Raw genomic sequence first — 26,103 nt, 5'->3', positions numbered from 1 at the left:
GCCTTGACCTGTTGACACACCAAACATCTCGAAACATATTGATACATACTTCTCTTCATTTCTTTCCACCAGAACCTAGTACGCAAATCATATTACATCTTGTTGCTTCTTAAACGAATACTCAACTTAGAACGATGGGCTTGAGATAAAATCTCGTCCCTCAAAGTATCATCTTCTGGAACAACAATACGGCCAGACAAACAAAGAAAATCATCTGACCGGTAGTGGAATCCAAACATATTATCATTTCTAGCTAAACAAGCCAAACGTTGGGTCTACGGGTCAGATATCTGAGCATCTAAAATCCGAGAATACAAAGATGGCTCAGATAAAATCGCAAACATCTGAATACTCTGCATACCTTTCTTATGATTGAAGGTATACCCTAAAAAACAACTATTTTTAATGACACTGGTTACAGAACTAGTCTAGAGTGCAGACACTCGCACCTTGCGACTTAAGGCATAAGCAGTGAAATTAGCAGCTCTTAGATGGTATTTAATTTCACATTCATAATCCTTCAGCAAATCCATTCAACGTTTATATCTCATGTTCAACTCTTCCTGAGTGAACAAATACTAAATACTCTTGTAATATGTGAAGATCTCAAATCTCGCCATACAGACAATGACGTCAGATCTTCAATGCAAATACAATTGTTGATAACTCAAGATCATGCACTGGATAATTGTTCTCGTGAACTTTCAACCGTCTAGAGGCGTTTTGCAATCACATGCTCGTTCTGATTCAGGACACATCTCAGTCCCTGAAGAAAAGCATCAGTGTAAATCACATACCTTCCAGATCCAGACGGTAAAGCCAACACAGGTGCAGAAGTCAACCGTCTACGAAGTTCACAGAAATTCTCTTTACAATTTTGAGGACAAATTGTGTACTGACCCTGCATTGAATCACCTACTAATTGACAACTATATCATGCATTAATCTTAAATAAAATATAAGAACTTAACAGAGTAAAACTTGCGGAAACATAACCCATAATTTACATAACAACTTAATACAAAAGTTCAAGACTTAATTCAGTAGTGATACAACCATATCGAATAAACTGTCATAAAAATATTATACAACTATATCGAATCCTGCTGTATAAAATATCCTCTGTTAGCTCCTGTCCCGTAGTCCTGCCTCAAACTCCCTGCTCCGTCCATCCTGCGACCTACCTCATGGAATGGGGTGTCCAAGATAATAACTAGGACGTGAGCGACTAACACCCAGTACATAAATATGAGTAAACATTTGTATATGATGCATGCAATCGTGATGACTGAAAATTGGTCATTTGATAAGTCATGCTCAGTACAGGTGCTACATGAGTGCTGAAATCTCACGGATCAACCTCTGGGTACAACCACACTCGTCTAGTACACCGGAGTAATCAGACATCTCTGTCCCCACCGTCGCGGTACTCCTAGTGACAGATTATATACACAAGTATAGAACTGAGCGGCTCTATAATCAAGGTATAACAAGGTATAAGCTCTACGTGTATATGCACATGACATATAAATGTAGAAAGCAGTAAAACATACATCATGTCACATAATAATGCCAAGTAAATGCAACATATAACATGTATACTCGCTGGAAATCTCAGTCAATGTGTACGTACCTCTAGGCTGGTTCGAGTCTAGTAGGACCCAGGTTCCAAGCCAATAATCAAAAGTTCACCGTATCACTACGCAAGTTCTATAAGCCTTAACTAAGCTAATAGATATTCCCAAAACTCTTTTTTATTATTTTGTCTAGATTAAGTAAAATAATTAAATCTTAAGCATTAACTATAGTTTATGTGGAATTGATACTTGAACTCTTCGTCCATTTACTATTACTTGACCTAGTACACTTGCTATATTTATTCGTAACCGAAATCATCAGTCAGTGGTCAGTTGGACAGTGGTCATTTAGTCGTCCGGACAAGTTATTACAAGTTTGTTAGCGTTGTCATAAAATCTTTCAGGCGGTCATGCATGCAAGCAGTTACACGTCTACATCAGTCATCTCTATGAACACATCAGTCAGCTGGAAGCAAAAGGAAGGGTGTTAATAAGCATATCCAGAATCAATTTTGGTTAGTTAGGGCAAGTTAGTTAGTGAGTGAGTTCAAGAGCAGTTAAACACAAGCAAATGAAGAGAGATCAATGGTTTCCAAAGATTTGATTTCAGTTATGATTTTGTGTTGAATTCTTGCGTTGTTTCTCACAATATATTTGTAAACTCTAGTCTCTTATAATATTTGATCCAACAATGGACGTAGGTACTTTTGTGGCCAAACCATGTAAAGTTTTGTGTTCTTTAATTTTTGCATATTTCATTAAGTGGCGTTTGATTGATCAGAAACTGATCAGCTTAGTTTTGATGGTGATTTATTGAATTTCATTGAATACTCTATCCTTTATTCACAACACTATGTAACAATATAATAATTACATTGTACATTGCCCACAAGGGCATAGGTGAGTTGGTAAGGCCTGAAGTGACGTGGAAAGAGATCATTTTCCAGCATTGCGGGTTCGATCATCATGTAGAGCATATTATCTGCTGAAATATTGTGGGGGTATGCTCTGGGGGTTGGACCAGGTTGCTCCATCCTTCAGGTCTCTACTGCTCGTGCACATCCTTTGATTTAACCTCCGCATGAGCCAATGAGCCTTCTGACTCATGTGAAATGGGGTCCCCTTCGAGGTCAGCCCTTTTTAAAATATAATCATTACATTGTACTATTCATCAAAATGAATTAAGGAGGTGGTATGTGCTTCGGGTATGGATAGAGTGAGCTGCCAAGTAAAAAAATTACAAAAGTAATTTAAAAAAACTTTAGGCGTGTCTTAAAATTTGGGTGAGCTACAGCTTAAGATTGACCTATTGTTAATTCTTCCTTGGCCTTAACCCAGTTAGTGATTCGTGTGGAAGTTAAAGGCGGAAATCCGTAAGATAATCCTGGAAGTGGTAAATACAGCTTTGCATGAAAAATGCTGATAAAACACACTAGATATTAAGCATGCCTCGACTAAATCGTGCGTGAAAATGGAATGTTCTGGATGTATTCTTGTGGCTCGTGTCGATGATGAGATTAATTCTGTTAATTGTGCAGCCATAGTTTGATTCCTTTTTGTGTTTTTTTTTGTGTTTTTTTTTTCTGTCCTTTTTTATTCCAACCTCGTAGATTTTGTTTGCGATATTTGTTCAAAGTATCTCACTCAGTTGAAAGTTGGAACTCTTTTGTTGTTATTAACAGTGTGTTTGGTTCTTTCAAATTTGGGATTTGGATTTAAAATTGGAATTGGATTTGGAATTAGATTTGGAAATCCATGTATTTAAAATTCCATTTGTTGATTGGATTTAAAATTGAAAAATGTTATTTATAAATCCATTTCTTGTTTGAAAAAAAAAAAGGATTTGAATTTGGAATTATAAATTTGACTAAACTACCCTTAAGTCATCTTTTAAATTAAATAATCCAAAGTTTAGTAATTAATAATTCTTTTATAATTGTAGTGTCCGTAAAGCCAAAATTATAACATTTGAATATTTTATCATAGGACACGTAAATAAGAAATAAAAAATCATGGAACACAATAAATTCTGAAATTTAAATTCTAGAAAATATATTTTCTAAAAAACCAAATGCAATCTAAAACATCAAAAAATTCGTCAATGAATCCAATAATATCCTAACTTTTATTTCGAAATCAAATGCATATTTTATCCTAAGATGAGTTGTTCATTTTCCAATTCAACCAGCGAAGACGAGCATGATGTGGAATCCCCAAAAAAAGATCAGCTGCATTTGGATTTGACACAAGAAAATCACTTGCTGCAAAAATAAAAACTTCATCTGCTCCATCAATTTTTGTCAGTTCAGTGTATATCTCTTCACACCGACATTTGTTTTGATCATTGGCATCCATTGCCTTAGCCATTTGTGATATCGTGTTATTCAAAGTGTCAAATCTCTCATTCATTTCATCAAATTTTGACTTTTTTTTCTTTCCAGCTTTAGAAATGTTATTTGTGGACGATGAATGAGGAATAGCCATTTGTTGAAAGTTCTCCTCTTCGAAATCTTCCAAATTTTCTAGATGTACCTGTTGTTCGGCTACCAACTCATCGATCTCTTCGATTCGTAAAGATTCTCCACCATTCAGCTCTTTCCCCTCTCTTGCCCAACGACATGCCTTCTCTTTTCCAGTTTCTGCTCCTTTTCCATTAGCTCTATCTTTTTCAAATATTTCTCGCAGCACAGGAAAGTAAGGAATTGCAATATTTCGGACATGTTTAGCATCAGGATATACCTAATTACATTTTATTATTCTCAGACAATAACAATTAAAAAAATACAAGAAAATGAACATGAATAAAATAACAATGCATACCTTGATTAATGCGTCCCAAACCTCCTCAGGTGCTTCAATTTGTTTTGTTATGTCATTCCAACCAAACCCACTACCTCGTTTGAACACTTCCAAAGCAATAGTCATCTTTCTTTTCAAAGTTTTCAATCTATTTTGCACGTTGTCTTTATTTACTTTCATAGTAAATTTTGAATTTATAGCTTCAATAGCAGCATTGTACGCAGCTTGAGAAAAATTTTTGTCTGGTTTTTGTCCTTGATTCTTTTGCTCTAGTAAAAAATCAAGCAAAAACTCATCCATCTGTTGAGTCCAACTTTTATAGTGGACAACTTCAACAGCTTGAGCTTCAGTACTCATTTCCTAGGATGTAAACATTACAAAGCTTAAATCATAAAAAATACCATAAAATATTAAATTATATAATGATTCCAATTAGTGTTTTTTTCCGTAAAGCAAACATAATAAGGAATCACACAAGAAATAGGAATAAATTTTACATAACAATCAAAGAAACAAACATAATATTATTAAATCAAAAGTACATGACAAGCAAACAGAATAAGAAATCACGCAAGAAATAGGAATAAATTTTACATAAAAATCAAAGAAACAAACATAATATTATTAAATCAAAAGTACATGACAAGCAAAATATTCTAAGTAGGACCACATGCATAATCTTCCCACATTTCTTGTGCTATTTTATTTCTTATCATTATTCCATTTCTGCTGCTTTCAGATCTACAACGAGAATTTGCATTTTTTTCATTCACAATATCTTCATGTGTTAGTTCACTATCGACTTCGGCAATCAATCTTTCGTTGGGTTCTACTCTCATGAGAAAATTATGCAAAATACAACATGCTAATATAATTTTTGAATGAGTCTCTACTTTGTAGTTAGACTCGGCACCACTGGCTAAAATTGAAAATCTTTTCTTTAAAACACCGAATGCTCTTTCAATGGCATTTCTCAAAGACGAATGTCTGTGATTAAATATTTCTTTTTGAGATTCTGGTCCATGATTACTATATTCTTTTAGATGATACCGAGTTCCTCTGAAAGGGGCGATAAAACCATCTCTTAGCATAAATCCAGCATCGACAAGTTTACAAAATTAATTGAGGATTAATATTTATTTGTTATTATTATTTTTTAACATTTTATTAGTATATGTATGAGGAAATACCATTTGGAACTTTTAGCTTATCCTCTCTATCAAGTGCATCCTCAAGGACACGCCCATCAGCTGCAGAACCTTCCCATCCAGGTAACACGTATGTAAACCTCAAGTCGAAGGTACATGCAGCCAACACATTTTGTGTGGGAAAATCTTTTCTTCTCTATATCTTGCAACATTTTCTTTAGATACTTTAACACGAAAATGTGTTCCATCGATTGCACCAACACAATCCTATCATATGTATCAAAATTATGTTATTTTTTAATCAGATATGACTTAAATATTTTAATAGAACAATTCTTAAAGCTTTATCTATATATTTTTACCTTGAAATATGGATAGAATATTGGATTGTTAAAGATTTCAGTTGGGACCTCATTTCCATCAGGTTGGATCATAAATTGATCTTGAAGAGATATGATTGCCCTCAAGATATTATGAAAATGTCGACTGATGGTTTCACCAGATCGTAAAAATATAAATCCCATCGAGCGAGTACTTTCGTTTTGCCCAACAATATACAAAAATTTTGCAAATTGTTCTTCTATACTGCTGTAAATAGTATCTTTGAGGAAAGTTTTCTCTCGTAATAGTGCAACAAATTTCATAAACGTAGTTGGTCCCATACGAAGCATCCCACGAATTCTTTCATCGGTTTCAATACGATGCATTAACTCCTTCCTAACTATATCTCTTTTCAAATCTTTTTCTGATATGATGCTACTTATGTAGCTCTTATTTTTATAAAACAACATATTCAAGTAAGCAACACAAGCTACTACTGCTATAACTGTCATCTGTGATCGTCGAGTTGATTCTTTGACTCTATCCATCTATAAAATAAAAAATATATATATAACATGAAAATCGTTGCATAAATCCAACTTGAATTCAGAAATGTACGACTAATTTCCTCTATCCCAAACTCCAAGTGGAAGAATAATAGACACTTTTTTTTAACATAAATATAAAAGATGTAGTCTTTTCCCATAAAGCAACACCATAAATACTGAAATCATCGTAAATAATATATATGAGCATTTGATTTATTTAAAAATATTTAGTGTCAATTACATGTCCAAAACATATGTTAGTTATCAAATTAATTTGAGTCTTATAATAATTATTAATACAATACACATGCCGTAAACATATGTTATAAGAAAAGATCAGCCGCATGGTAAGATACAGGATTTCCAGTCAACAATCTAGATTTAATGTCAAATTATATGTCATAAACCTATGCCAATTATCAATCTAATTCAATCCATAAATTGTGTTTTCACGTTATCAAGAATTCTAGAGGGTATAGACGTGCAATTCAAAAATTTTTACAAAGAACACACAATTTTTTTTTTTATTACCAAAACATGTGGAATCAAAATACATGAATCATATATAACAACGCAATAAAATAAATTCACCGTGCTACTTTATTTTTGTATTTTTCAAGATTTTTCCCACTACCTCGTAATTAAAAGCACATGTAAAAATTCTGAAAAGAAGGCAGAGGTAGGTGCAACACACATGCACTATAATTATTGCATCCAATAAATCGTATATCATCCATCCTACAATATTTTAGCCTTTTACATGATTATACTCAAGTAGTCGTTAAAAACCCAGGTAGGGATTCTTAAAAAAAAAAAGAAGAAAAGGCACGCACAGGTAAGGATTCTTGAAAAACAAAATTCAGAAGTTAGGTGCAATACATGATACACTTTTTATCACCAAGAATATAACAGAGAAAAACAAAGAATATAATAATTACCAGTTCTGTTAACGATCAAGCAACAAAAATCTGGAAAAAAAAAAAAAACAAAACGTTAATATATGTATATAATAGAATGCATCGATCAAAATATTAAAGTCAAAAAAATTCGAACCAGGTTGAATTTGATGGAAGAAGCGATGACTGATGAAAGATGAGAAAGATGCATCGATGAAGTGAGAAAGACAAAGGTAAAATAGAATAAGAATATTTGATCGGTGTTTTATTTATTTTTTTTTCAAATCCAAATCCCATCAAATCTTGTCAAATTTGATAGGATTTGGTTACACTGATTGAAATCCCACAAAATCCTGGGAATTCCTGAACAAATCCAAATTCCTTTTTTTAAGTCATCATGCCAAACGATAGAAATGGAATTTTAAAATCCAAATCCCATCAAATCCCCCAAAATCCTGGTTGCCAAACATAGTGTAAAGAAAACACTTTGATTTTTTTGAACATTTTAGGTACTGTTTGGTTCGGGATATGAGATAAGTAATACATAGATAAATAATATAATATAATGTAATAAAAAATAAATAAAAATGATAATTAATATAGTATTTGACTTGATTGATAGATTATAGTTTATTTGATTTGATTGAATAAATTTTATATAAAAATGATAAATTATCATTTTGTCCTTTTAAGAATAAATAAAATATGAATAATATTATTTATAAGGTTAATATAATAAGTTAAATTCAATGATTTGATTGATGTAAGATTAAATGATTAATGATTTGATTGATGTAAAATAAATAATTAATAGATAGATAAAAAATATGACGAGAAGAACGTGAAATATGATAGGATAAATTAATCATGTATTGCTAATACTTGTACCAAACGGTACCTTACTTATAAAACTCTTTTATAAAAGTATTTTTAAAATTTTTTTATAAAACATTTTAAAAAATTGTTTTAAAAATAAATATGTGTTTGAACAACTATTCCATAAAAATATTTTAATATTTCAAAAATAATGTTATTCATCTTTATCTTACATAGTTTCATTATAAAAACATCTTAAAACACGTGTTCTTTAAAAACTACTCTCTCCGTCTCAATTATATTTTCTTATTTTGTTTTTCACACATAATAAAAAAAATTTATTGAGAAATCCAATTTTATATAAACTTTCTATTTTATCCCTATTTAATGTATTAAAAATTATTGTACAATTTTAAAGATGTAGTTAATCGGAGTATATTAGTAAAGAAGTGTAAAAAAAATTACTAAATATGGTATGACTATATATTTGGGACAAAAAAAACATGGACAATATAATTGAAACGCAAGGAGTATATTTCAAGAACACTTTTTTAAAAATGTTTTTTGTAAAAAATTTTAAAAAAATCTCATCTGAGCACATTTTTAAAATTTTTTACTTATAAAACACCAAAAATATTTTTAAATATATGTTCAAGCCTTTTTCTTTATGACACTCAACTTCATTTTCAAATAATTTTTACCGTAAGGGGCGAAAGTTCAGACCCACCACACTTTTGTTTTTAATCCACCATAGTTTAAAATAAATAACTTTGGCTTTGGCGGTGAATAAATGAAATACTGTGCTGTGAGGGTCTAAAATTATGTATAATGAAGTTTTTAATGCCAGACTTAGGAACTTGAAAGAAATAATAAATAGAAGTATACTGCATGATTTTAATTTTCCGGAGTTGGACAATCTTTTAAAAAAAAACGACCGAGATCATTTTGCTAGTCCAAAGAAATTTCTAATGAAATAACATAAAATTAACGAGACTTCTATCTAATAGCCAGTGCATCCTCCAATAACAAATAAAAATAACGACTTAAAAAAATCTAATATAAACAGGTCAAAAATTACCATCATATTGACTTGATCCGAGTAAAATGACATTAATCCACTAATATCCAAAATTCAACGACATCTAATAAATAGAAAGAAATCAAATTAAAAAAAGATTATCAAAAGAGCAAATTATGAAAACAAAAGATGGAGTGCAAGAACAGAGCAGATGAGCCCCGTGGAGTTTTGATATCAAGTAAAAGAAACTAATATATAAAACAGGTAGAAGCCTCCTGCGTGTTGAGATCAAAAAAATCGATCAAGAGGTTCTCTTGGGAGGAGCCATATTGTGAATAAGAGCAGTCGTCGCCGTGATAGCATATATTTGTGTCAAGAATCCTGCACAACTGGTGCAATTTAAATTCTCTGAAGAATAATCATCCACATAAAAGATCTAGCAGGAATGTGTAGTAAGACAATCGTGCCCTCAAATTAAAAATAATCAGCAAGAATATTTATTTTCGAGAAAATCTAAGTCTTACCCCAACACAAGTATGTCAGAGTTTAGTTTCATCAAATTTCGGATCCATGATGTAAGCAACCAATATTTATAAAGACATAAATTTACCGAGTACAACAGAAGCAATCTTCAAAACTTCAAATCTTGACACCTCCCATCTACTGAGATCTTTGATGATCTAATTCGCATGAAGCAGACAAGGTAAAAAGAATGTGTGATAACAGTATAAAACCTCAAAAGGGAAGAAAAAATGAGATTGGTAAAGGACTATATTCCACTCAACATCACTGAGGATGAAGTTCAATTATTTGCAGTAAAAGATCGAAGAAATTTAAATAAAACTACTTAAATTGAAGGTTTACTTTGATATGACTATGTTACCATCCTTTCTCTCCTCTATTGCATCAAAAGGTGTTCCTTACTACTCCACCATACAAATTTTGATTTTAATTAAAGCTATGTCAAGCTTAAGAAAATCAAATGTTAAGAAACAAGAAAATAAACGTACCTCGAATGATGTTTGGCTCTTAAGGAGACAAATAGCTGAGATAAGGGTGGCAACTGAAGATCCAAACAAATACAACTTCAAAAGATGAACACGGCTGCGTTTCCGACCTTTCAAAATGACAACGAGTAAATATAATAGAATCAGAGGTCAACATGTATGAGTAAGCATAATAAAACTATGATCTTTCAGCTTACCTATTTCTCCTACTAAGAGTGAAATAAAACTAATAACAGCATGAGATACATAAAGTTTATCAAGAGTCACCCCCTTCGGTGCAGTTTGAAATAGAACTACTGCAGCTACAAATTGAATAATTGCCTGCAACATTTGTCGACAATCAGAATGTAATAAAATCCTGTTAGAAACAATAACTAACACTATATGGTGGTGATTACATCTTGTGCCGGTTTTTGTCCAGTTATGTAAATAAAACTCACACATTGGCGATTTATACCTAATTATTAAATTAATTTTTTTTAAAGTGGCAAAAATTACTTTCTGAAATATTTGAATACGAATTGGTTGTTTCAATTAGAAAAGAAAGAATCAAATCAATCATCAGACCATGATAGGTCAAACATCAGAAAAATTCACAATTATCCAGATATGCATCCAAGTACCTGAGTGAAGATGACAGCAGAGAGGTGAGATCTTCCTCGAGCCACCTTTTTATATCCTTCAATTGCAAAAATATAAATAAGATACAAACCACAACCCAAAATTCGTAATTGAGCAAAAAAAAAAAAAAAAAAAGGGAAGATGAACAATTGGAGAACGTACTGGAGTCAACAACCATGCGGTAGGAAAAATCAGAACCGTCTGTCCCACTTGGCCTTCCATTCAAAGATTTTCTCATACTCATTCTCTTTCACTTCTAATCACAGAAATTCGCTTTTTAACAATGTCTTCCTTCTGTCTTGTCTCTTTTCCCACCCTTTGAAGCAAAAAACCAAAGCTGCTAATTTTGTTCTTTCAATTCTACGTGGAAAAATACACAACTTTAATATTCGTATGGGCTTTAATATATTGGACTTTGGCCCAATAGGGATATTAAACCTCAGGCAAGAAACAGTTGTTATTCATTCGATTATTTTTCCATTTGCATGTGACTAGCTTAGGCTAGGGAAATACTAGCAATTAGCTAGGGTTTTGGTGAAGGATTTGATCCTTTGGTTGAGTGTTTCACTCAGATTATTGTAACACCTTTTATTTTGAATCAGTAATTTCAATACTAAATTCTAGTTGCTAACATGTGCTCCGAAAAAAGGTTAAAAGTGTTCGCTTATTTTATGGGAAGATTTATGATTTAAGAAATTCAATTCTCTAATTCAGTACATCTTTAATGACTATGGTATATACTCTTGATCTGATCATAAACGTAGGACATTTCATTTCCACTAGCGATCGCACACAGAGGTTGCGTGTGTAATGTAATATATAAATGGTTTGAAAAGAACATCGAATTCCGTGATGCTTTCTTCTTGGTCGTTCTTTTTCCTCCACTTCGCAAATGGTATCCAAAATCTTCCGCAAAGATCAAGTGGGGTTTTCTTAATATCATGATATTATCAACCTTTTTTCGCTTTGTGGCGGGGATACTTTGTGAATAACTTAATATTGTTTTCTACCCTCTGGGTTTGCAAGAACGTTAATTAAAATGAACCTCGGTTCTTCCTGGTATTTATTTTTTATTAAAGCAATTAAGATTCCCATGATTTGAAGGCGATGAATTTTGTATTCAACCATTCCAAGTGAAAATATGTAATAATCACAACTTAGAATGGGGGAAAATTATGGTAAAAAAGTGAAGCTTGTTCAATTTTCGGGGCCACAAAGGGGAAAACAAAAGCATTAACCCGAAGATACCTTGAAACCTATTCTAACAACTGAACATAACGAATGAAAAACTGTAGAATCAAATCCTTAAAAAAGTGAAACAAACATCAAGATAAGTAGAAAACAAAAAATAAGAAAACTGGAAAACAATATGGAAAACAATTAAAAGGAGCAAAATGACCTTGAGAAATTCTGATGGGATTGAATCGCCGAGATGGGAGTCAGTATTCAAGAAATGTTTAAAGACACTATTTCGGAGATCCCCATGGGTGACCTAACCTTGGGACGGTATCCCTGACCCCTGCAGTTGATTTGAGCAGTCTGCTGTTGGTTTCGGAGTACCGTGCAAATCTAAGATGATTTTCCGGATGTTGTCTTGACTGATGTCGGGATAGGACTTGAGACAAGAACATAAATTTGATCTGAGATTTTTAGTCGAGGCTAGAGTAAAACTCTATGTCCTTAAGACGAATTTGCTCCACACACGGTGCTTATGGAATACGGTAATCGTCTCCCAAGATACAACGACTTCATTTTGTAATAGAAGCACTTCAAATTATAAAACCCGGCGAACTTCGAAAATGCTTTTTGAACTTTCTGAAAAATGATGAACAACAATTATATGCAACAATATGTTTTCAATATGTGTGTGTCTATTTTCTATTCAAACATATGAGATATTAATAAAGATTGAATGACCTTATATAAAAAGGTGCAACAATTCAATGAGACACCCCTTTTTGTCCAAAAGATGTCAAATAACTGTTTTTGTTTTATTTCCTTTTCAGTTGTATAACCAACCGAATATATATTATGAATTCAAATTCAATTTGAATTGTGACCAACCGAATGCATAATTGACCAAATTTGAAATGTTTCAAAAGCTTGCATCGGTGGCCTTTGTCACTTGTCTCATCACTTCAATATATCTATATTATATATATATATATATTAATATAATATATAATCCTATAATATTCAATCTGTTACTCGATAAAATCCGAACAATTATTTGTGAACTTTATTAATTTCTCATTCACCCTTAATTGATAATCGAGAAATAATTTTATCACAAATATTTTATCGATTCAAAATGGGTACACAACCCAAATTTTCAACAATCCCCCACATGAATGGAAATTAATGCATGTATGAAATGCAGACATTTTAGAAATTCCAAACGAAATATTATTGCATCGGAAGAGGTAGATTTTGGCTTTGAACCTTCCGTAGTAGAATACCATCGGATTTACAAGCTAGTTAGTGAACGCGATGTCTTGAACCACCCAGTCGTTTGTGTAAACCAAGACAATGGTATCAACACAATAACCTTCCTCACATCTTACTAGTTCTTATGGTTGTGTCCGTTTTAGCCATGGACACGCTCTTGGATTGATAAGTGTTTCATTGAAGCGGCTCGTCTTCACACTTACATAGGTGATCTCCTATAACGAGTATCCTACCATACCCAACTTTTTCAAGTATAGAAATCATTACAAGCATAAGCTTAACCTCACTACATGTGGTAGGCATCACGTTTTTCACCCTAGGAATGAGAAGACAACTTTTTATAAAGCTTGTCTCAAGTGCTGTTACAACAACTCTCATAACATCGTTGTCCCATTGAACCAAGATCTTGGGATCTCCAGTCAGCAAGTTTGGATTTCCTCTATGATCATTTTATTTGTAGATTTTTAGTCCCATTCCCCTTGATGAGCAGTTTACTTGATCTCTACTCAAACCTTTTGTCAACGGATCCGCTAAATTGTCTTTCGATTTTACATAATCGATGGAGATTACTCCATTAGAGATCAACTGCCTAATGGTATTATGTCTACGACGTATATGTCGTGACTTACCATTGTACATGCTACTTTGTGCCCTTCCAATCGCTGATTGACTATTACAATGTATCATTATGGCAGACACAGGTTTAGCCCAACACGGGATATACTCTAAGAAGTTTCTTAGCCATTCAGCCTCTTCAGCGGCTTTATCTAAGGCTATAAACTCAGATTCCATTGTGGATCGAGCAATACACGTTTGCTTTGTGGATTTCCATGTCACGGCTCCACCACCAATGACACTTGAAAAGGCTCATTAATTTGCATACCATCAGCATGAAAATCATGCAACAAAAGTTGCAATTCCTGGACTTGGCTCAACACAGATTTAAAGTCAATCATTTTATAATTCAAAAATTTACCAACAATGAATTTCTTCATTCCGGCATCTTCGGTTCGGTACTTCTTTTCCAGAGACTTCCACAGGTCCTTTGATGCCTTGTCTTGACTGTACACGTTGTATAAAGTGTTGTCCAAACCATTCAAAATGTAGTTGCGACAAAGGTAGTCTCTATTCTTCCAAGCATCATAAGCAGCCCACTTATCTTTGTCCGTCTCTTTGTCAGAAAAACAGGGGCATTCTCTTGTAGGAACTTCACGAGATTCAGAGTAGTCAAGTAGAACATCATCTTTTGGTGCCACCTTTTGAAGTCAACACCGGAAAACTTCTCCGATTTCTCAAAGTGTGACGCATGAACAGTAGGCTGAATAGAGGCAGCAGATGTAGATGCCATCTCAGAATGAACACAGATTCGTCTTAAGAATGTTGGTTTCGGAGTACTGTGCAAATCTGAGATGATTTTTCGGATGTTGTCTTGACTGATGTCGGGACAGGACTTGAGACAAGGACATAAATTTGATCTGAGATTTTTAGTCGAGGCTAGATTAAAACTCTATGTCCTTAAGACGAATTTGCCCCACACACGGTGCTTATGGAATATGACAATCGTCTCCCAAAATACAACGAATTCGTTTTGTAATAGGAGCACTCCAAATTACAAAACCCGGCGAACTTCTAAAATTCTTTTTGAACTTTCTGAAAAATGATGAACAACAATGATATGCAGCAATATGTTTTCAATATGTGTGTGTCTATTTTCCATTCAAACATATGAGATATTAATAAAGATTGAATGACCTTATATGAAAATGTGCAACAATTCAATGAGACACACCTTTTTGTCTAAAAAATGTCAAATAACTATTTTTGTTTTATTTCCTTTTCCGTTGTATAACCAACCGAATACATATTGTGAATTCAAATTCAATTTGAATTGTGACCAACCGAATACATAATTGACCAAATTTGAAATGTTTCAAAAGCTTGCATCGGTGGCCTTTGCCACTTGTCTCATCACTTCAATATATATATATATATATATATTAATATGATATATAATCCTATAATATTCAATTTTTTACTCGATAAAATTCGAACAATTATTTGTGAACATTTTATTAATTTCTCATTCACCCTTAATTTGTAATCGAGAAATAATTTTATCATAAATATTTTATCGATTCAAAATGGGTACACAACCCAAATTTCCAACATCTGCTTCGTGAAGAACACCAAGAATTCCGACCGGATTGAATTAGATGATCTGGTTGGAAATTCAGAAAAAGCGTACGCAACGAATTAAGAAAGGGAAAAAATCAAACCTATTGGATTGAACCAGATTGAAAAAGGGAAAAAAATCAAGCCTTGATAAACCTAATGGGATTGAATCAGATTGAAGAATTGGGTGGAAATTTAGAAGTCGAAGACGCGTGCAGATAATGTGGTTGAGATTTTAAAAAAAATAAAAGAACGCGGTGTGTAAAGAATTCTGCTGGAAAGTAAAAAATCAGTGAAATTGAAGTTTTTTTTTTAAAAAAAAAATAGCGAGAAGAAAAAATATTTATCCAACAGTATTGTAATTTGTAAATCATGTTTATCTCAAATAGGCAAGTATCCCTGAAACAAATCATCCAATTTTTTTTTATTTTTTTTGAGATAAAATCATCCAATTTCCAGTAAAAGGATATGAATTTCATACAGTTGTTCTTGGATGAGGATATTTGGATTTGAGAGTGGATTTCAAATTAATCATTTTTCTGGCTTGAGATAACATATAATTTCAAAGTAAAATTTAAATCCATTGCTTGGAATAATATAGAATTTCAAAATGAAATTTTAAATTAGTATTATGATTATAAAATAACCATGTTCATGTTTTTCTAAAAAAAACAAATATATAATTATTATAATATTAAACTTTAATTTCTTTTTCATCATACTAGTAACATGAAAAAAATACTTTTCGTGCAATAACTCTACAATAAAATCAAAATTTAGTAACATATATTAATCAAAAATATATATTAACACATATCCAATATTCAAAAAATATATTTTGAAATTAAAATAACTATTATGATAACACAGTAACCATATCCAACTCAAAATAAAATAGAGTTCATGTCTTATTTATTTAAATAGACAAAAACATTTAATAAATAAACATTTAACAAAGTATTAACATTTTTTTCACAAAGGAAACATATAAAATAGATGTAGCATTCATCCTCATAAGATAAAAATATCAAATCCAAATTCTATAATAATCATGAGTCGTAACATAAAAACATCAACAAAAAAACATTTGATATTTAACATGTTAGTTTCTAAACAAAATTCTAAAATAATCATGAGTTAATGAGAAAATGCACTCATTTTTTTTCTCCTCGTTCGAAAGTGCTTTTAATAATCTAAAGTTTTCAACGTCACCCTTCATCAATTTTTGAATCGCCTTAAATCTTTTGGTGTCCGTAAATCCAATTATGCCAGAGACAACCTCGTGTATTTCAATGAGTTTGAACGTCGTGATCGTTCATGTGTGGAGTTTACCTCATTTTCTTCATCATCCTCCATGGCATTGACCCCCTCATCAAACTTTCAACTCCTACACCGGTCACTCTATCTCTTTCACATAGAAATACAATATCATTCCAATTCTCTATTACTCTATTTTGCATTCTTTTGACCGCTGGATGCGACTATTCATAAAAAGAATAAATATTTATAAGTTCTTTTCTAAAATATTATTTGTATATTAATTTATATTGATATGGATAAGAAAACAATATGACAAAATATGCATATATTCCTCAATATATCCATTCCAAGAATTATATTCATCCGATGTCACAACAATCATTTTTCGCTCTTCGTCTCAAGAAAATCCACTTTGTTTTTGAACATCTGTAACAACAGTGGAATATTTCTTCCAAGTCTTGAGTCTATTTTTTATATTCTCTTTAGTCAACTGAAAATGCATTTTGGAATTTAAATACGTCACTGCCTCTTACAAAGCTTGGGATTTCCAAGTATCTCCATCACATTTATTTCCTTGAGCCATTTGATCAATTAAAACTCTAGCCAAATGATTGTCCATGTCTCTATTCCATGAGATATAGTCATGAGATATAGTTGCTTGATAATTCAGATTGTTTTTTATGATATCCACCTACAAATAAAAAAGTTTTTTATTTTAAGACTAACATTTGTAAAAACCCATCAAGCTGATATTTATTACTTATAAACTTGACACACTATATTTAAAACCAATTGATTTGAAAAACATAATCAAAGGTATACTTTAAAAAATCCAAATGCAAAATATTTATTACCTCTAAATATTTCTCCTCTCGATGTATCACTAACACGAATGGATGATCGAGTTTTCATAGAAAAGCCATCAAGCCCACGAATATTTGATATTTCCCCCCTTTTTTTTTTTTTTTTTTGAAAGAATATATTCCCCTTTTCATCTTGCTAGTTATGCAAGAAATATTTTTCTATTATAACAAAATATAAACCAATAATATGTTCACAAACTGAAATCATGGAACGGCTCCTTAAAACAACACTTCAAAATAGAGATGAAGCTTTATTTGTTAACACAAACTGAAATCTTGAACTCACAAACATTTATATCAAAGAATCATAGCTACTAGGATCCAAAAAAAGTCCCAAGAAACAAAAATCATAGCTACTAGCATGGCTGACATATTATGATCAAACTTATGAATTCAACATAATAAAAAACAACAATTGATCAATCATATGGCTGTAAAATTTTCTAAAAAATCTATGTTTTGCTCAATGAGTTATGGATTAACATGTAAAACATATTTTTCATACACTTCACAAACCGGAAAAAATTCCTTTTTATATCTCACGGGAGCTATTCCGAATACTTAATGTTAATGTATGCATTCTGATAACATCTTTGATTCTCCATGTGTATATACTCAGACTCACAAACTCAGTTGCAATTCCAGCAACTGAAAGCCAAAATGTAAGAGGTGAGTGGCGACAAGATGGGGAGATTTGGCAGATGCCACGTCTAGCAAGACTGACAATGAAGGTTTGGAAATACAAGATCCAACACTTGTGTTTTAAACCCAACAATTATTCATATGCATTCCACTATCTAACGAATTATTAAAAAACATAATAATAAGCTTACTTGGATCTATATTTGTCAGTAAATAGACAAGAAACATTCAGATAAATAAAGGTATAACCAAGTATTAACATTTTTCTCACAAAGAAAACATATAAAATAGATATAGCATTTATCCCATTAGCTAAAAATATCAAACTCAAATTCTAGAATAGTCATGAGTTGTTACACCAAAACATCAATAAAGAAACATTTGGTATTTGACTTGTTAGTTTGTAAACAAAATTCTAAAATAATCATGAGTTAATGAGAAAATACACTCATTTTATTTTCTCCTCATCCGAAGATATATACAGTGGCAGTCCGAAGAAAAACGAGGCCCTGAGCAAAGTTTAAACTATAGACCCTTTCGTATTAACTTGAGAATATATATATATATATATATATATATATATTCGAATAACATAATTAAAATAAACCAAAATACATAAATCAATAAAGTACACAAATGAAAGAAGGTTTACATAATTCTTCAAAATAATTTAATCAACAAAAAATATTATTTAAAATTGGCTCTTCTTATGTTTTTTGAAACAAAATCATCAATTATGTCGTCATAAGATATATCTTTCAATATGTTTTTTTTTGTGCAGAGGATCGCCAAATCATTCAGTTTTTCTTGACTCATTGTGGTTCTGAAATAAGATTTCAATAATTTTAACTTTGAAAAATTTTTCTCAACTGATGCTACTGTCACATGAATAGTCAATAAAATTTGATACGCAACCACGATCATAGAAAAAATATTCATTTTCAGACCTGTAATTCTCGAATTTTCAGAATCTATGTGAAATTACATCAAATATTAACATCTTACCTTAAACAAAAATAATGTGAACAAAAACATTAAATCAAAATGATATTAAACAATATATCAAAATTCGAAAATAAAATAAAATTGAACAAGAGTCTTGTAATTCATACCTTGGATCGTTATGTTGAATGCATTTGTGTATTTTCGTAAATTTTATACTTTTCTATTTTCTGAATTCTTAAACTATTGATAATCAATTCACGTAATTGCACGCAACCACAAACTAACAAAAAAGCAAAATATTATTGAAACTCTTAAAATTTAAAACTCAAAATTTTTTTTATGTGATTGTATTTTGTGTAAGAGCATAATATATAATATTTATATATATATAAATATATATAATAATAATTTTTTTTTAAAAATTTTTGGGGCCCCAGACTGGGCGCGTGCTTTGTCGTCATAAGATATATCTTTCAATATGTTTTTTTTGTACAGAGGATCACCAAATCATTCAGTTTTTCTTGACTCATTGTGGTTCTGAAATAAGATTTCAATAATTTTAACTTTGAAAATTTTTTCTCAACTGATGCTACTGTCACATGAATAGTCAATAAAATTTGATACGCAACCACGATCATAGAAAAAATATTCATTTTCAGACCTGTAATTCTCGAATTTTCAGAATCTATGTGAAATTACATCAAATATTAACATCTTACCTTAAACAAAAATAATGTGAACAAAAACATTAAATCAAAATAATATTAAACAATATATCAAAATTCGAAAATAAAATAAAATTGAACAAGAGTCTTGTAATTCATACCTTGGATCGTTATGTTGAATGCATTTGTGTATTTTCGTAAATTTTATACTTTTCTATTTTCTGAATTCTTAAACTATTGATAATTAATTCACGTAATTGCACGCAACCACAAACTAACAAAAAAGCAAAATATTATTGAAACTCTCAAAATTTAAAACTCAAAATTTTTTTTATGTGAATGTATTTTGTGTAAGAGCATAATATATAATATTTATATATATATAAATATATATAATAATAATTTTAAAAAAAAATTTTTGGGGCCCCACACAAGGGTGGGGCCCTGGGCGCGTGCCCTGGCTGCCCAGGGCCAGGGCCGCCCCTGGATATATATATATATATATATATATATATATATATATATATATATATATATATATATAATATCTATCATAAAAATGAAGTTTTTGGAAGAGAGATTACACAAAGTTACATTAGTTAAGTAGATATGAACACAATGCACAAAAGAAAATGAGAATAACAATGTAAAATCGATAGTGTGACCTAGTATTTTTAGAACCGGACCGGACCAGCCGGTTCGACCGAGAACCAGTCGCTGGCCCGGTCCGAAACTCCTTCAAAAACTGAAAAACCGATCCAACCAGTCAGAACCGGTCAAGAATCGGTTGGACCGGTCAATAACCGGGAAACCAGTTGAACATGTTTTTTGAATTTTTTTATTTATTTTGAAATTTTAAACTTTTTTATTTTTAAAACTTTAAATTTAATATTTTAAATATATATACATGATTATTTGGAAATTATACTTCATTAAAAAATTATTTTAATAATTATTGGTTTTTTTAAATTAAATAATTCATTATTTAAATAATTTATAACTATAATTGATATTTTGAATATATTTACATATTTATTTAGCTTTCAAACTATGGAAAATATATATTTTTTTGTCAATTTATATATATTTTTGAGTTTTTAAAATTCAAAATATATTATTTATTATGTTATATTATATTATATTATATAAACGATTTTCGGTTCGATCGCCCGATTAAAACTGTAGTGACCCGCATCGTGATCATCTATTAATCAAGAGCTTAAACATGCAATTAACTTAATAAAACATAATCAAAGTAAATCAGCGGAACTTAAATATACAACCCAAGAGAAAATAGATTTGAAATAGTTATACAACCAAATCGAAAGTGTAGTGACTCTTCATCGAGATCACCTATAATCAGAAGCTTAAGCATGAATTTAACTTAATTAAAAGAAGCATCAGAAATAAACAACGAAAAAACATAAACAACAATTAAGTATTATACAACCAAATCGAATCATCCAGAATGTATTAACCCAAATACATCATAACAAAATCCTAGACAAAATCCTGCTGGTGCCCCATCGCCTAAGCTCTCCTGGAACCACCCGCCTCATCCAGTCGCAGACCTGCTCCATGGAATAGGGTATCCAGATACAACAAAGTACGAGACGTGAGCATGATAAGCTCAGTACGAGAGTATGATTATACGATATTATATGTGCGCATGAATGCAAATGTACCGCCTACTGAGACTGATCAAAGACAGACCGGACCCTAGGTATGTAGCACTCTGTGCCGTCACTTCAGAAGGTGGCTCCCATACCAACCGTGGATATACCGGATCCAAAGCGATGGAAATCCATCCACTAACAGGATAGAGTAAAATCCTACTACTGGATATCTCCAGGATATATATATATATAAGCTCAATATGCATATCAATGCAACATACAGTCATGACATGTTGTATTATATAAATCATGCAATCACAGAATACATGCAAACACATAATACATGCATACTCATCTGGATATCTCGAATAAATACTTTCGTACCTCATACACTAGGCAAGCTAGACCAGCTATATGTCCAAGCCTATATTCCGCTCTACAATGCAAAGTACTCATGCATTATAAACTTATTCTAAAAGCCTTAACTAGACTATAGCATAATCTCTATTTACTATAAGGATCCAAAGCTATACCTACGTCCGTCGTTAGCCCGCTGATTACGACTGCCCTAAAACTTGGGCACCTCTCCGCTGGAACCTTGGAGCACCTCACCAACCTCCAAACCAAGCCTATGAAGGCTGGAAATACTTCAAAAGGCCTAGAATACACCAAGGGACGAGAGAGAAAAGCTTTGAAATGGTGTGCCAAATATGAGACTCGGAACCCTATTTATAGGCGGAGTTCGGACGGTCCGATCGGGTACTTTGGATGGTTCGGTCCTTGCATGCGAGACACGTCAAAGCATGCACCGTTCAGACACTCCGATCCCCCATCGGAGGCTCCAAACTTGCTACGTGTCCGTTCCACCTAAACACCTCATCAGTTGCATGGCATAACTGAGTTCAGACGGTCCGATCTGGGTTCAGACGGTCCAAACTCTCCGTAGCCTCCGAACCTGGGTTCAACCTTCCAAAGTAGTTCGAATCTTCTGATCATGTTCGGATGGTCCGAACCCACCTTGGTCAAATTTTTATAAATTGTCCAATTAATCCCAATTTAAGCCCTTAATCCTTGTTTAACAATTTTTATTTAATTAATCTCGTAAAATGAAGCTGGGCTACTACAGAAAGTTTGTAGACTCTTCAAACAAAGTTAAAAACCCCACTAGGACCTATCTCCACCAATGTTTCCATCGTACAACTACGGTCTCCCTGAGTCTCCTGCTCCATCAAGCTGAGACCTGCCCCATGGAACATGGTTTTCAAAAAAAGTACAAGGACGTGAGCATAAAACGCTCAACATGAAATTATGAGTATACAAGATTATATGTGCATGTATACAAATGTACGGGGTACCAAGACTCGAAGTCAAAAATATCTGATCAAGAACAGACTTGGGCCCTAGGTATGTAGCACTCTACGCCGTCACACCAGGAGATGACTCTCTTACCCAACAGTGGAGTAATGGTGACTTGACATGAGTCCACATGTCCAACCATCCACTAACAAGATAGGGTCAACACCCTACTACAAGATATCTCAAGGATATAATCTCAAGATGATCGTGCATGAAACATAATAACATGTCATAATATATGCAGATAAAATCATGTCATATAATCAATGCAACACATAATACCTGCATACTCAGTCAAGTATCTCGAACAGTACTTCCGTACCTTAATTCTACTAGGCATGCTACACCAGCTTTATGTCCAAGACCATACTCACAAGATCACTATATTACTAAATAATATCTAAAAGCCTTAACTTAGCTAATATATACTCCAAAAATATTTATGAGATCTCGAGTATACCTCTGTTCGTCGTCAGTCCTTTGTTGTTGAATGCCCCAGAACTTGGACACAACTTTGCTACGACTTCTGGATGCCTTGCCAAGGCCCTGCCCCTTGCCAAAGATGGGCTAAAACATCTAAATTCTACCAAGAACTGAGAGAGAAAGAGGGAATTGGTACTTGAAAATGGGCTCCCGCATGGCCTATTTATAGGCCACGATCGGAACCTCTGATCCTTACTCTAAGAAATGATTTCGTCCTCGAAATCGTATTCAATCAAAATATCAAGTCTGATAGATTGAATGATTATCTGAAGTTATTCTCACTTCAATCATCCACTTTGCATTTCGTATCTCACTTCATCTTTCAATCTCTTGTCAGATTATTACTTCGAATCTGCTTCTATTCTCTTGTAATAAGTATCTATTCAGTTGTACTTTAAGTCATTGAAACGACTTTGTTCTGAGCTGTTTCTTTCTTCAATCAAGGATTTGTCGAATAATCGACTTAACTCAGAATCTCGTCAATATCTATCTCATCTGAATAAAGTACATACGAAGAATCTACTGATACTTCTTTCACTTAGATACTAAACGTATTCAGCTGAAAAGAATACATTCTGTCAATACAATCATCAATTCCATTTGACATGTCATTCAGTGCAATTCAGCTTTGGTGACGACTTGATTCTTTCTCTATATCATTCTATATAGAGTATAGAACATAAATCAAGTCTACACTGTTCTTCAATTCATCGCTTCAAAATCATTATTCATCGTCATATTCTGAATCTGTAAATTAAACTCTGCTCTTTCTCTATTCTGAATTGAATGATGTTTCAAGAATAACTTTTCCACTTAACTAGTCAATTTCAGCTTCAAAAGTTATATCTATCATTCAAGTACTAATTCTGATTCATCTTCTTTGCTTTCATTCCATACAGATTCATATTCATCATCTTTGTGTCTCTCAAATCAAATCTGATCTGCTGTCAACAAATCATGTCTGATTTGATATCATATACTTAAGTAGTATCATTCCAACACAAAGAAATCGGATTTCTTTTCATCATATCATCATAACATTATCTCAAAATCGATTCATTAGCTGCCCTAAAACGAGATTAGCAACCAAGAATAACTTTTCCACTTAACTAGTCAATTTCAGTTTCAAAAGTTATATCTATCATTCAAGTACTAATTCTGATTCATCTTCTTTGCTTTCATTCCATACAGATTCATATTCATCATCTTTGTGTCTCTCAAATCAAATCTGATCTGCTGTCAACAAATCATGTCTGATCTGATATCATATACTTCAGTAGTATCATTCCAACACAAAGAAATCGGATTTCTTTTCATCATATCATCATAACATTATCTCAAAATCGATTCATTAGTTGTTACAGGAATTATAATCATCAAGTGGCAACACATCAAGTCAAGTAATACCGAATCAGGTATTAAAGTTCTGAGAATAGTCTCAATATCTGAAAAATCAACTCAGATAATCCATCAATCGAAAAATGGTATAATGCAATCACATATAACCAACTCTCAGAACATCAATCAATCAATCGATGCCACATTCTATCGAATAAATCTAAAGTTTTAATCCTGACAATAGATTTTTATCATTCCTGTAATTTCATCATATCTCTATCTTCTTCATAGATCTGAATCGATAGCTGTTATTCACATCTCATACAGTGTATTCCACATATCTGATTAGTTTATTCGGATTATTTCGTAATCAGAGTTTATGCTGTATTCACATATTTCAACGTATTCAGAACTGTTGATAATTGGTATCATGTCAGATAAAATTTCATTCTCGAAATTTAATTCATCTTCTCTGATTATTCTTCCAATTCAAGGATAACATGTTGTACCTTTACCTCAAAACGTACTCAATGTCTTCGAATCATCTGTATTACAATGTAATAGTAAACCCAATGTTTCAATCTGAAACATTATTTCTTGGCTTACTGTTCGTCTTGCAACGAATCTAATCACAATTCAGTGAGTTGATCATACAGACAAATTATCGTATCCAGTAATTTCAATCAATCTGTTCATAACTACCACCTATTTACTTCACATAAACTGTTTCATCTTGGTAGTTTCGCAAAATATTCTTTCAAATCATAATCTCATTTCAATTATGGAGTTTCTAAACTATCACTGAACTCATCTGGTCAACGATTTTCAAATTCATCGGAAACTCTTTGTACGTTTAACTTCGAAAACGTACTAATTCTGTTACTTCTATTTGCTTTATCTTCTGATAAAACAATTATTGAATGAATATTGAATTCATTGTTGTGCAATTCTTCACATTCTGATATCTCTTTTCGGAAATATCAGGCACAATCAAATAATCAATCATAATAGAATTCATTCATTCTGATATGAGACTTCAATTCATATCTCTATATGGCATTCTATACTGAATTCTCATCGTTTCAGTTTATTTTATGTGTTTCTTTCATCTTCTAAACAGTTCTAGATTACTTTCAATCAAAAATCATTCCGATTGGTCATATATTCATCTGAATATTCAAACCAAAATACACAAAAATCTGAAATCAATTGATCGAATGCCTGTTTCATTCTTCATTTCTATTTCTCAATTAAATTCTAATAACTTGATCTCATCTCAATGTGCTTTAATCCTTCCAAATCAATTCTCACTTAATTTGGATTACAACAATTCTGACTGTTTTTGTATCTATCTTGATACTTCAAGCACATAAATTCAAAAGATCAATCAATCACACATTCATCTCTTCTCTTCGTTCTATTTCCCAAATCTCAATTGGAAATTCTATCAGTTACAAGTCCAAAAATATTATAATATACTGAATGTATACATCAACCAATCAGTAACTCTTGAAATTCATAATCAGGGAAACTCACTTAAGTCAAGGTAATCCACAGAACAATA

The 26,103-nt window shown here is 32.1% G+C and overlaps 2 protein-coding genes across 4 annotated transcripts; both read right to left on the bottom strand.

Moving 5' to 3' along the window:
• Nucleotides 1–9,157: 9,157 nt before the first annotated feature.
• LOC140892684 (uncharacterized) lies at nucleotides 9,158–12,274 on the bottom strand. Of its 3 annotated transcripts, none has more exons than XM_073301641.1 (7): nucleotides 12,151–12,274; nucleotides 10,914–11,111; nucleotides 10,754–10,809; nucleotides 10,328–10,451; nucleotides 10,134–10,240; nucleotides 9,734–9,803; nucleotides 9,158–9,512 (listed from the first exon to the last, which is right to left on the bottom strand). In XM_073301641.1, exons 2-7 carry the CDS (start codon nucleotides 10,993–10,995, stop codon nucleotides 9,496–9,498), a joined length of 456 nt encoding a protein of 151 aa, XP_073157742.1. In that variant the 5' UTR covers nucleotides 10,996–11,111; nucleotides 12,151–12,274; the 3' UTR covers nucleotides 9,158–9,495. The 3 variants fall into 3 exon arrangements, with proteins under 3 accessions (XP_073157742.1, XP_073157740.1, XP_073157741.1); XM_073301639.1 differs by having other exon boundaries at nucleotides 9,158–9,504; nucleotides 12,151–12,271; XM_073301640.1 differs by lacking the exon at nucleotides 12,151–12,274 and having other exon boundaries at nucleotides 9,158–9,504; nucleotides 10,914–11,203.
• Nucleotides 12,275–14,032: 1,758 nt separating this feature from the next.
• On the bottom strand, nucleotides 14,033–16,727 carry LOC140890109 (uncharacterized). The gene is made up of 2 exons (XM_073297869.1): nucleotides 16,704–16,727; nucleotides 14,033–14,455 (listed from the first exon to the last, which is right to left on the bottom strand). The coding sequence occupies exons 1-2, from the start codon at nucleotides 16,725–16,727 to the stop codon at nucleotides 14,033–14,035; spliced, it is 447 nt and encodes a 148-aa protein (XP_073153970.1).
• Nucleotides 16,728–26,103: the final 9,376 nt, after the last annotated feature.

The sequence above is a fragment of the Henckelia pumila genome, chromosome 3 (assembly GCF_033568475.1).
Source record: "Henckelia pumila isolate YLH828 chromosome 3, ASM3356847v2, whole genome shotgun sequence".
NCBI classification, from domain to species: Eukaryota; Viridiplantae; Streptophyta; class Magnoliopsida; order Lamiales; family Gesneriaceae; genus Henckelia; species Henckelia pumila.
Note: the sequence above shows the minus strand (reverse complement) of the source record. Positions and strands in the feature narration are given on the sequence as shown.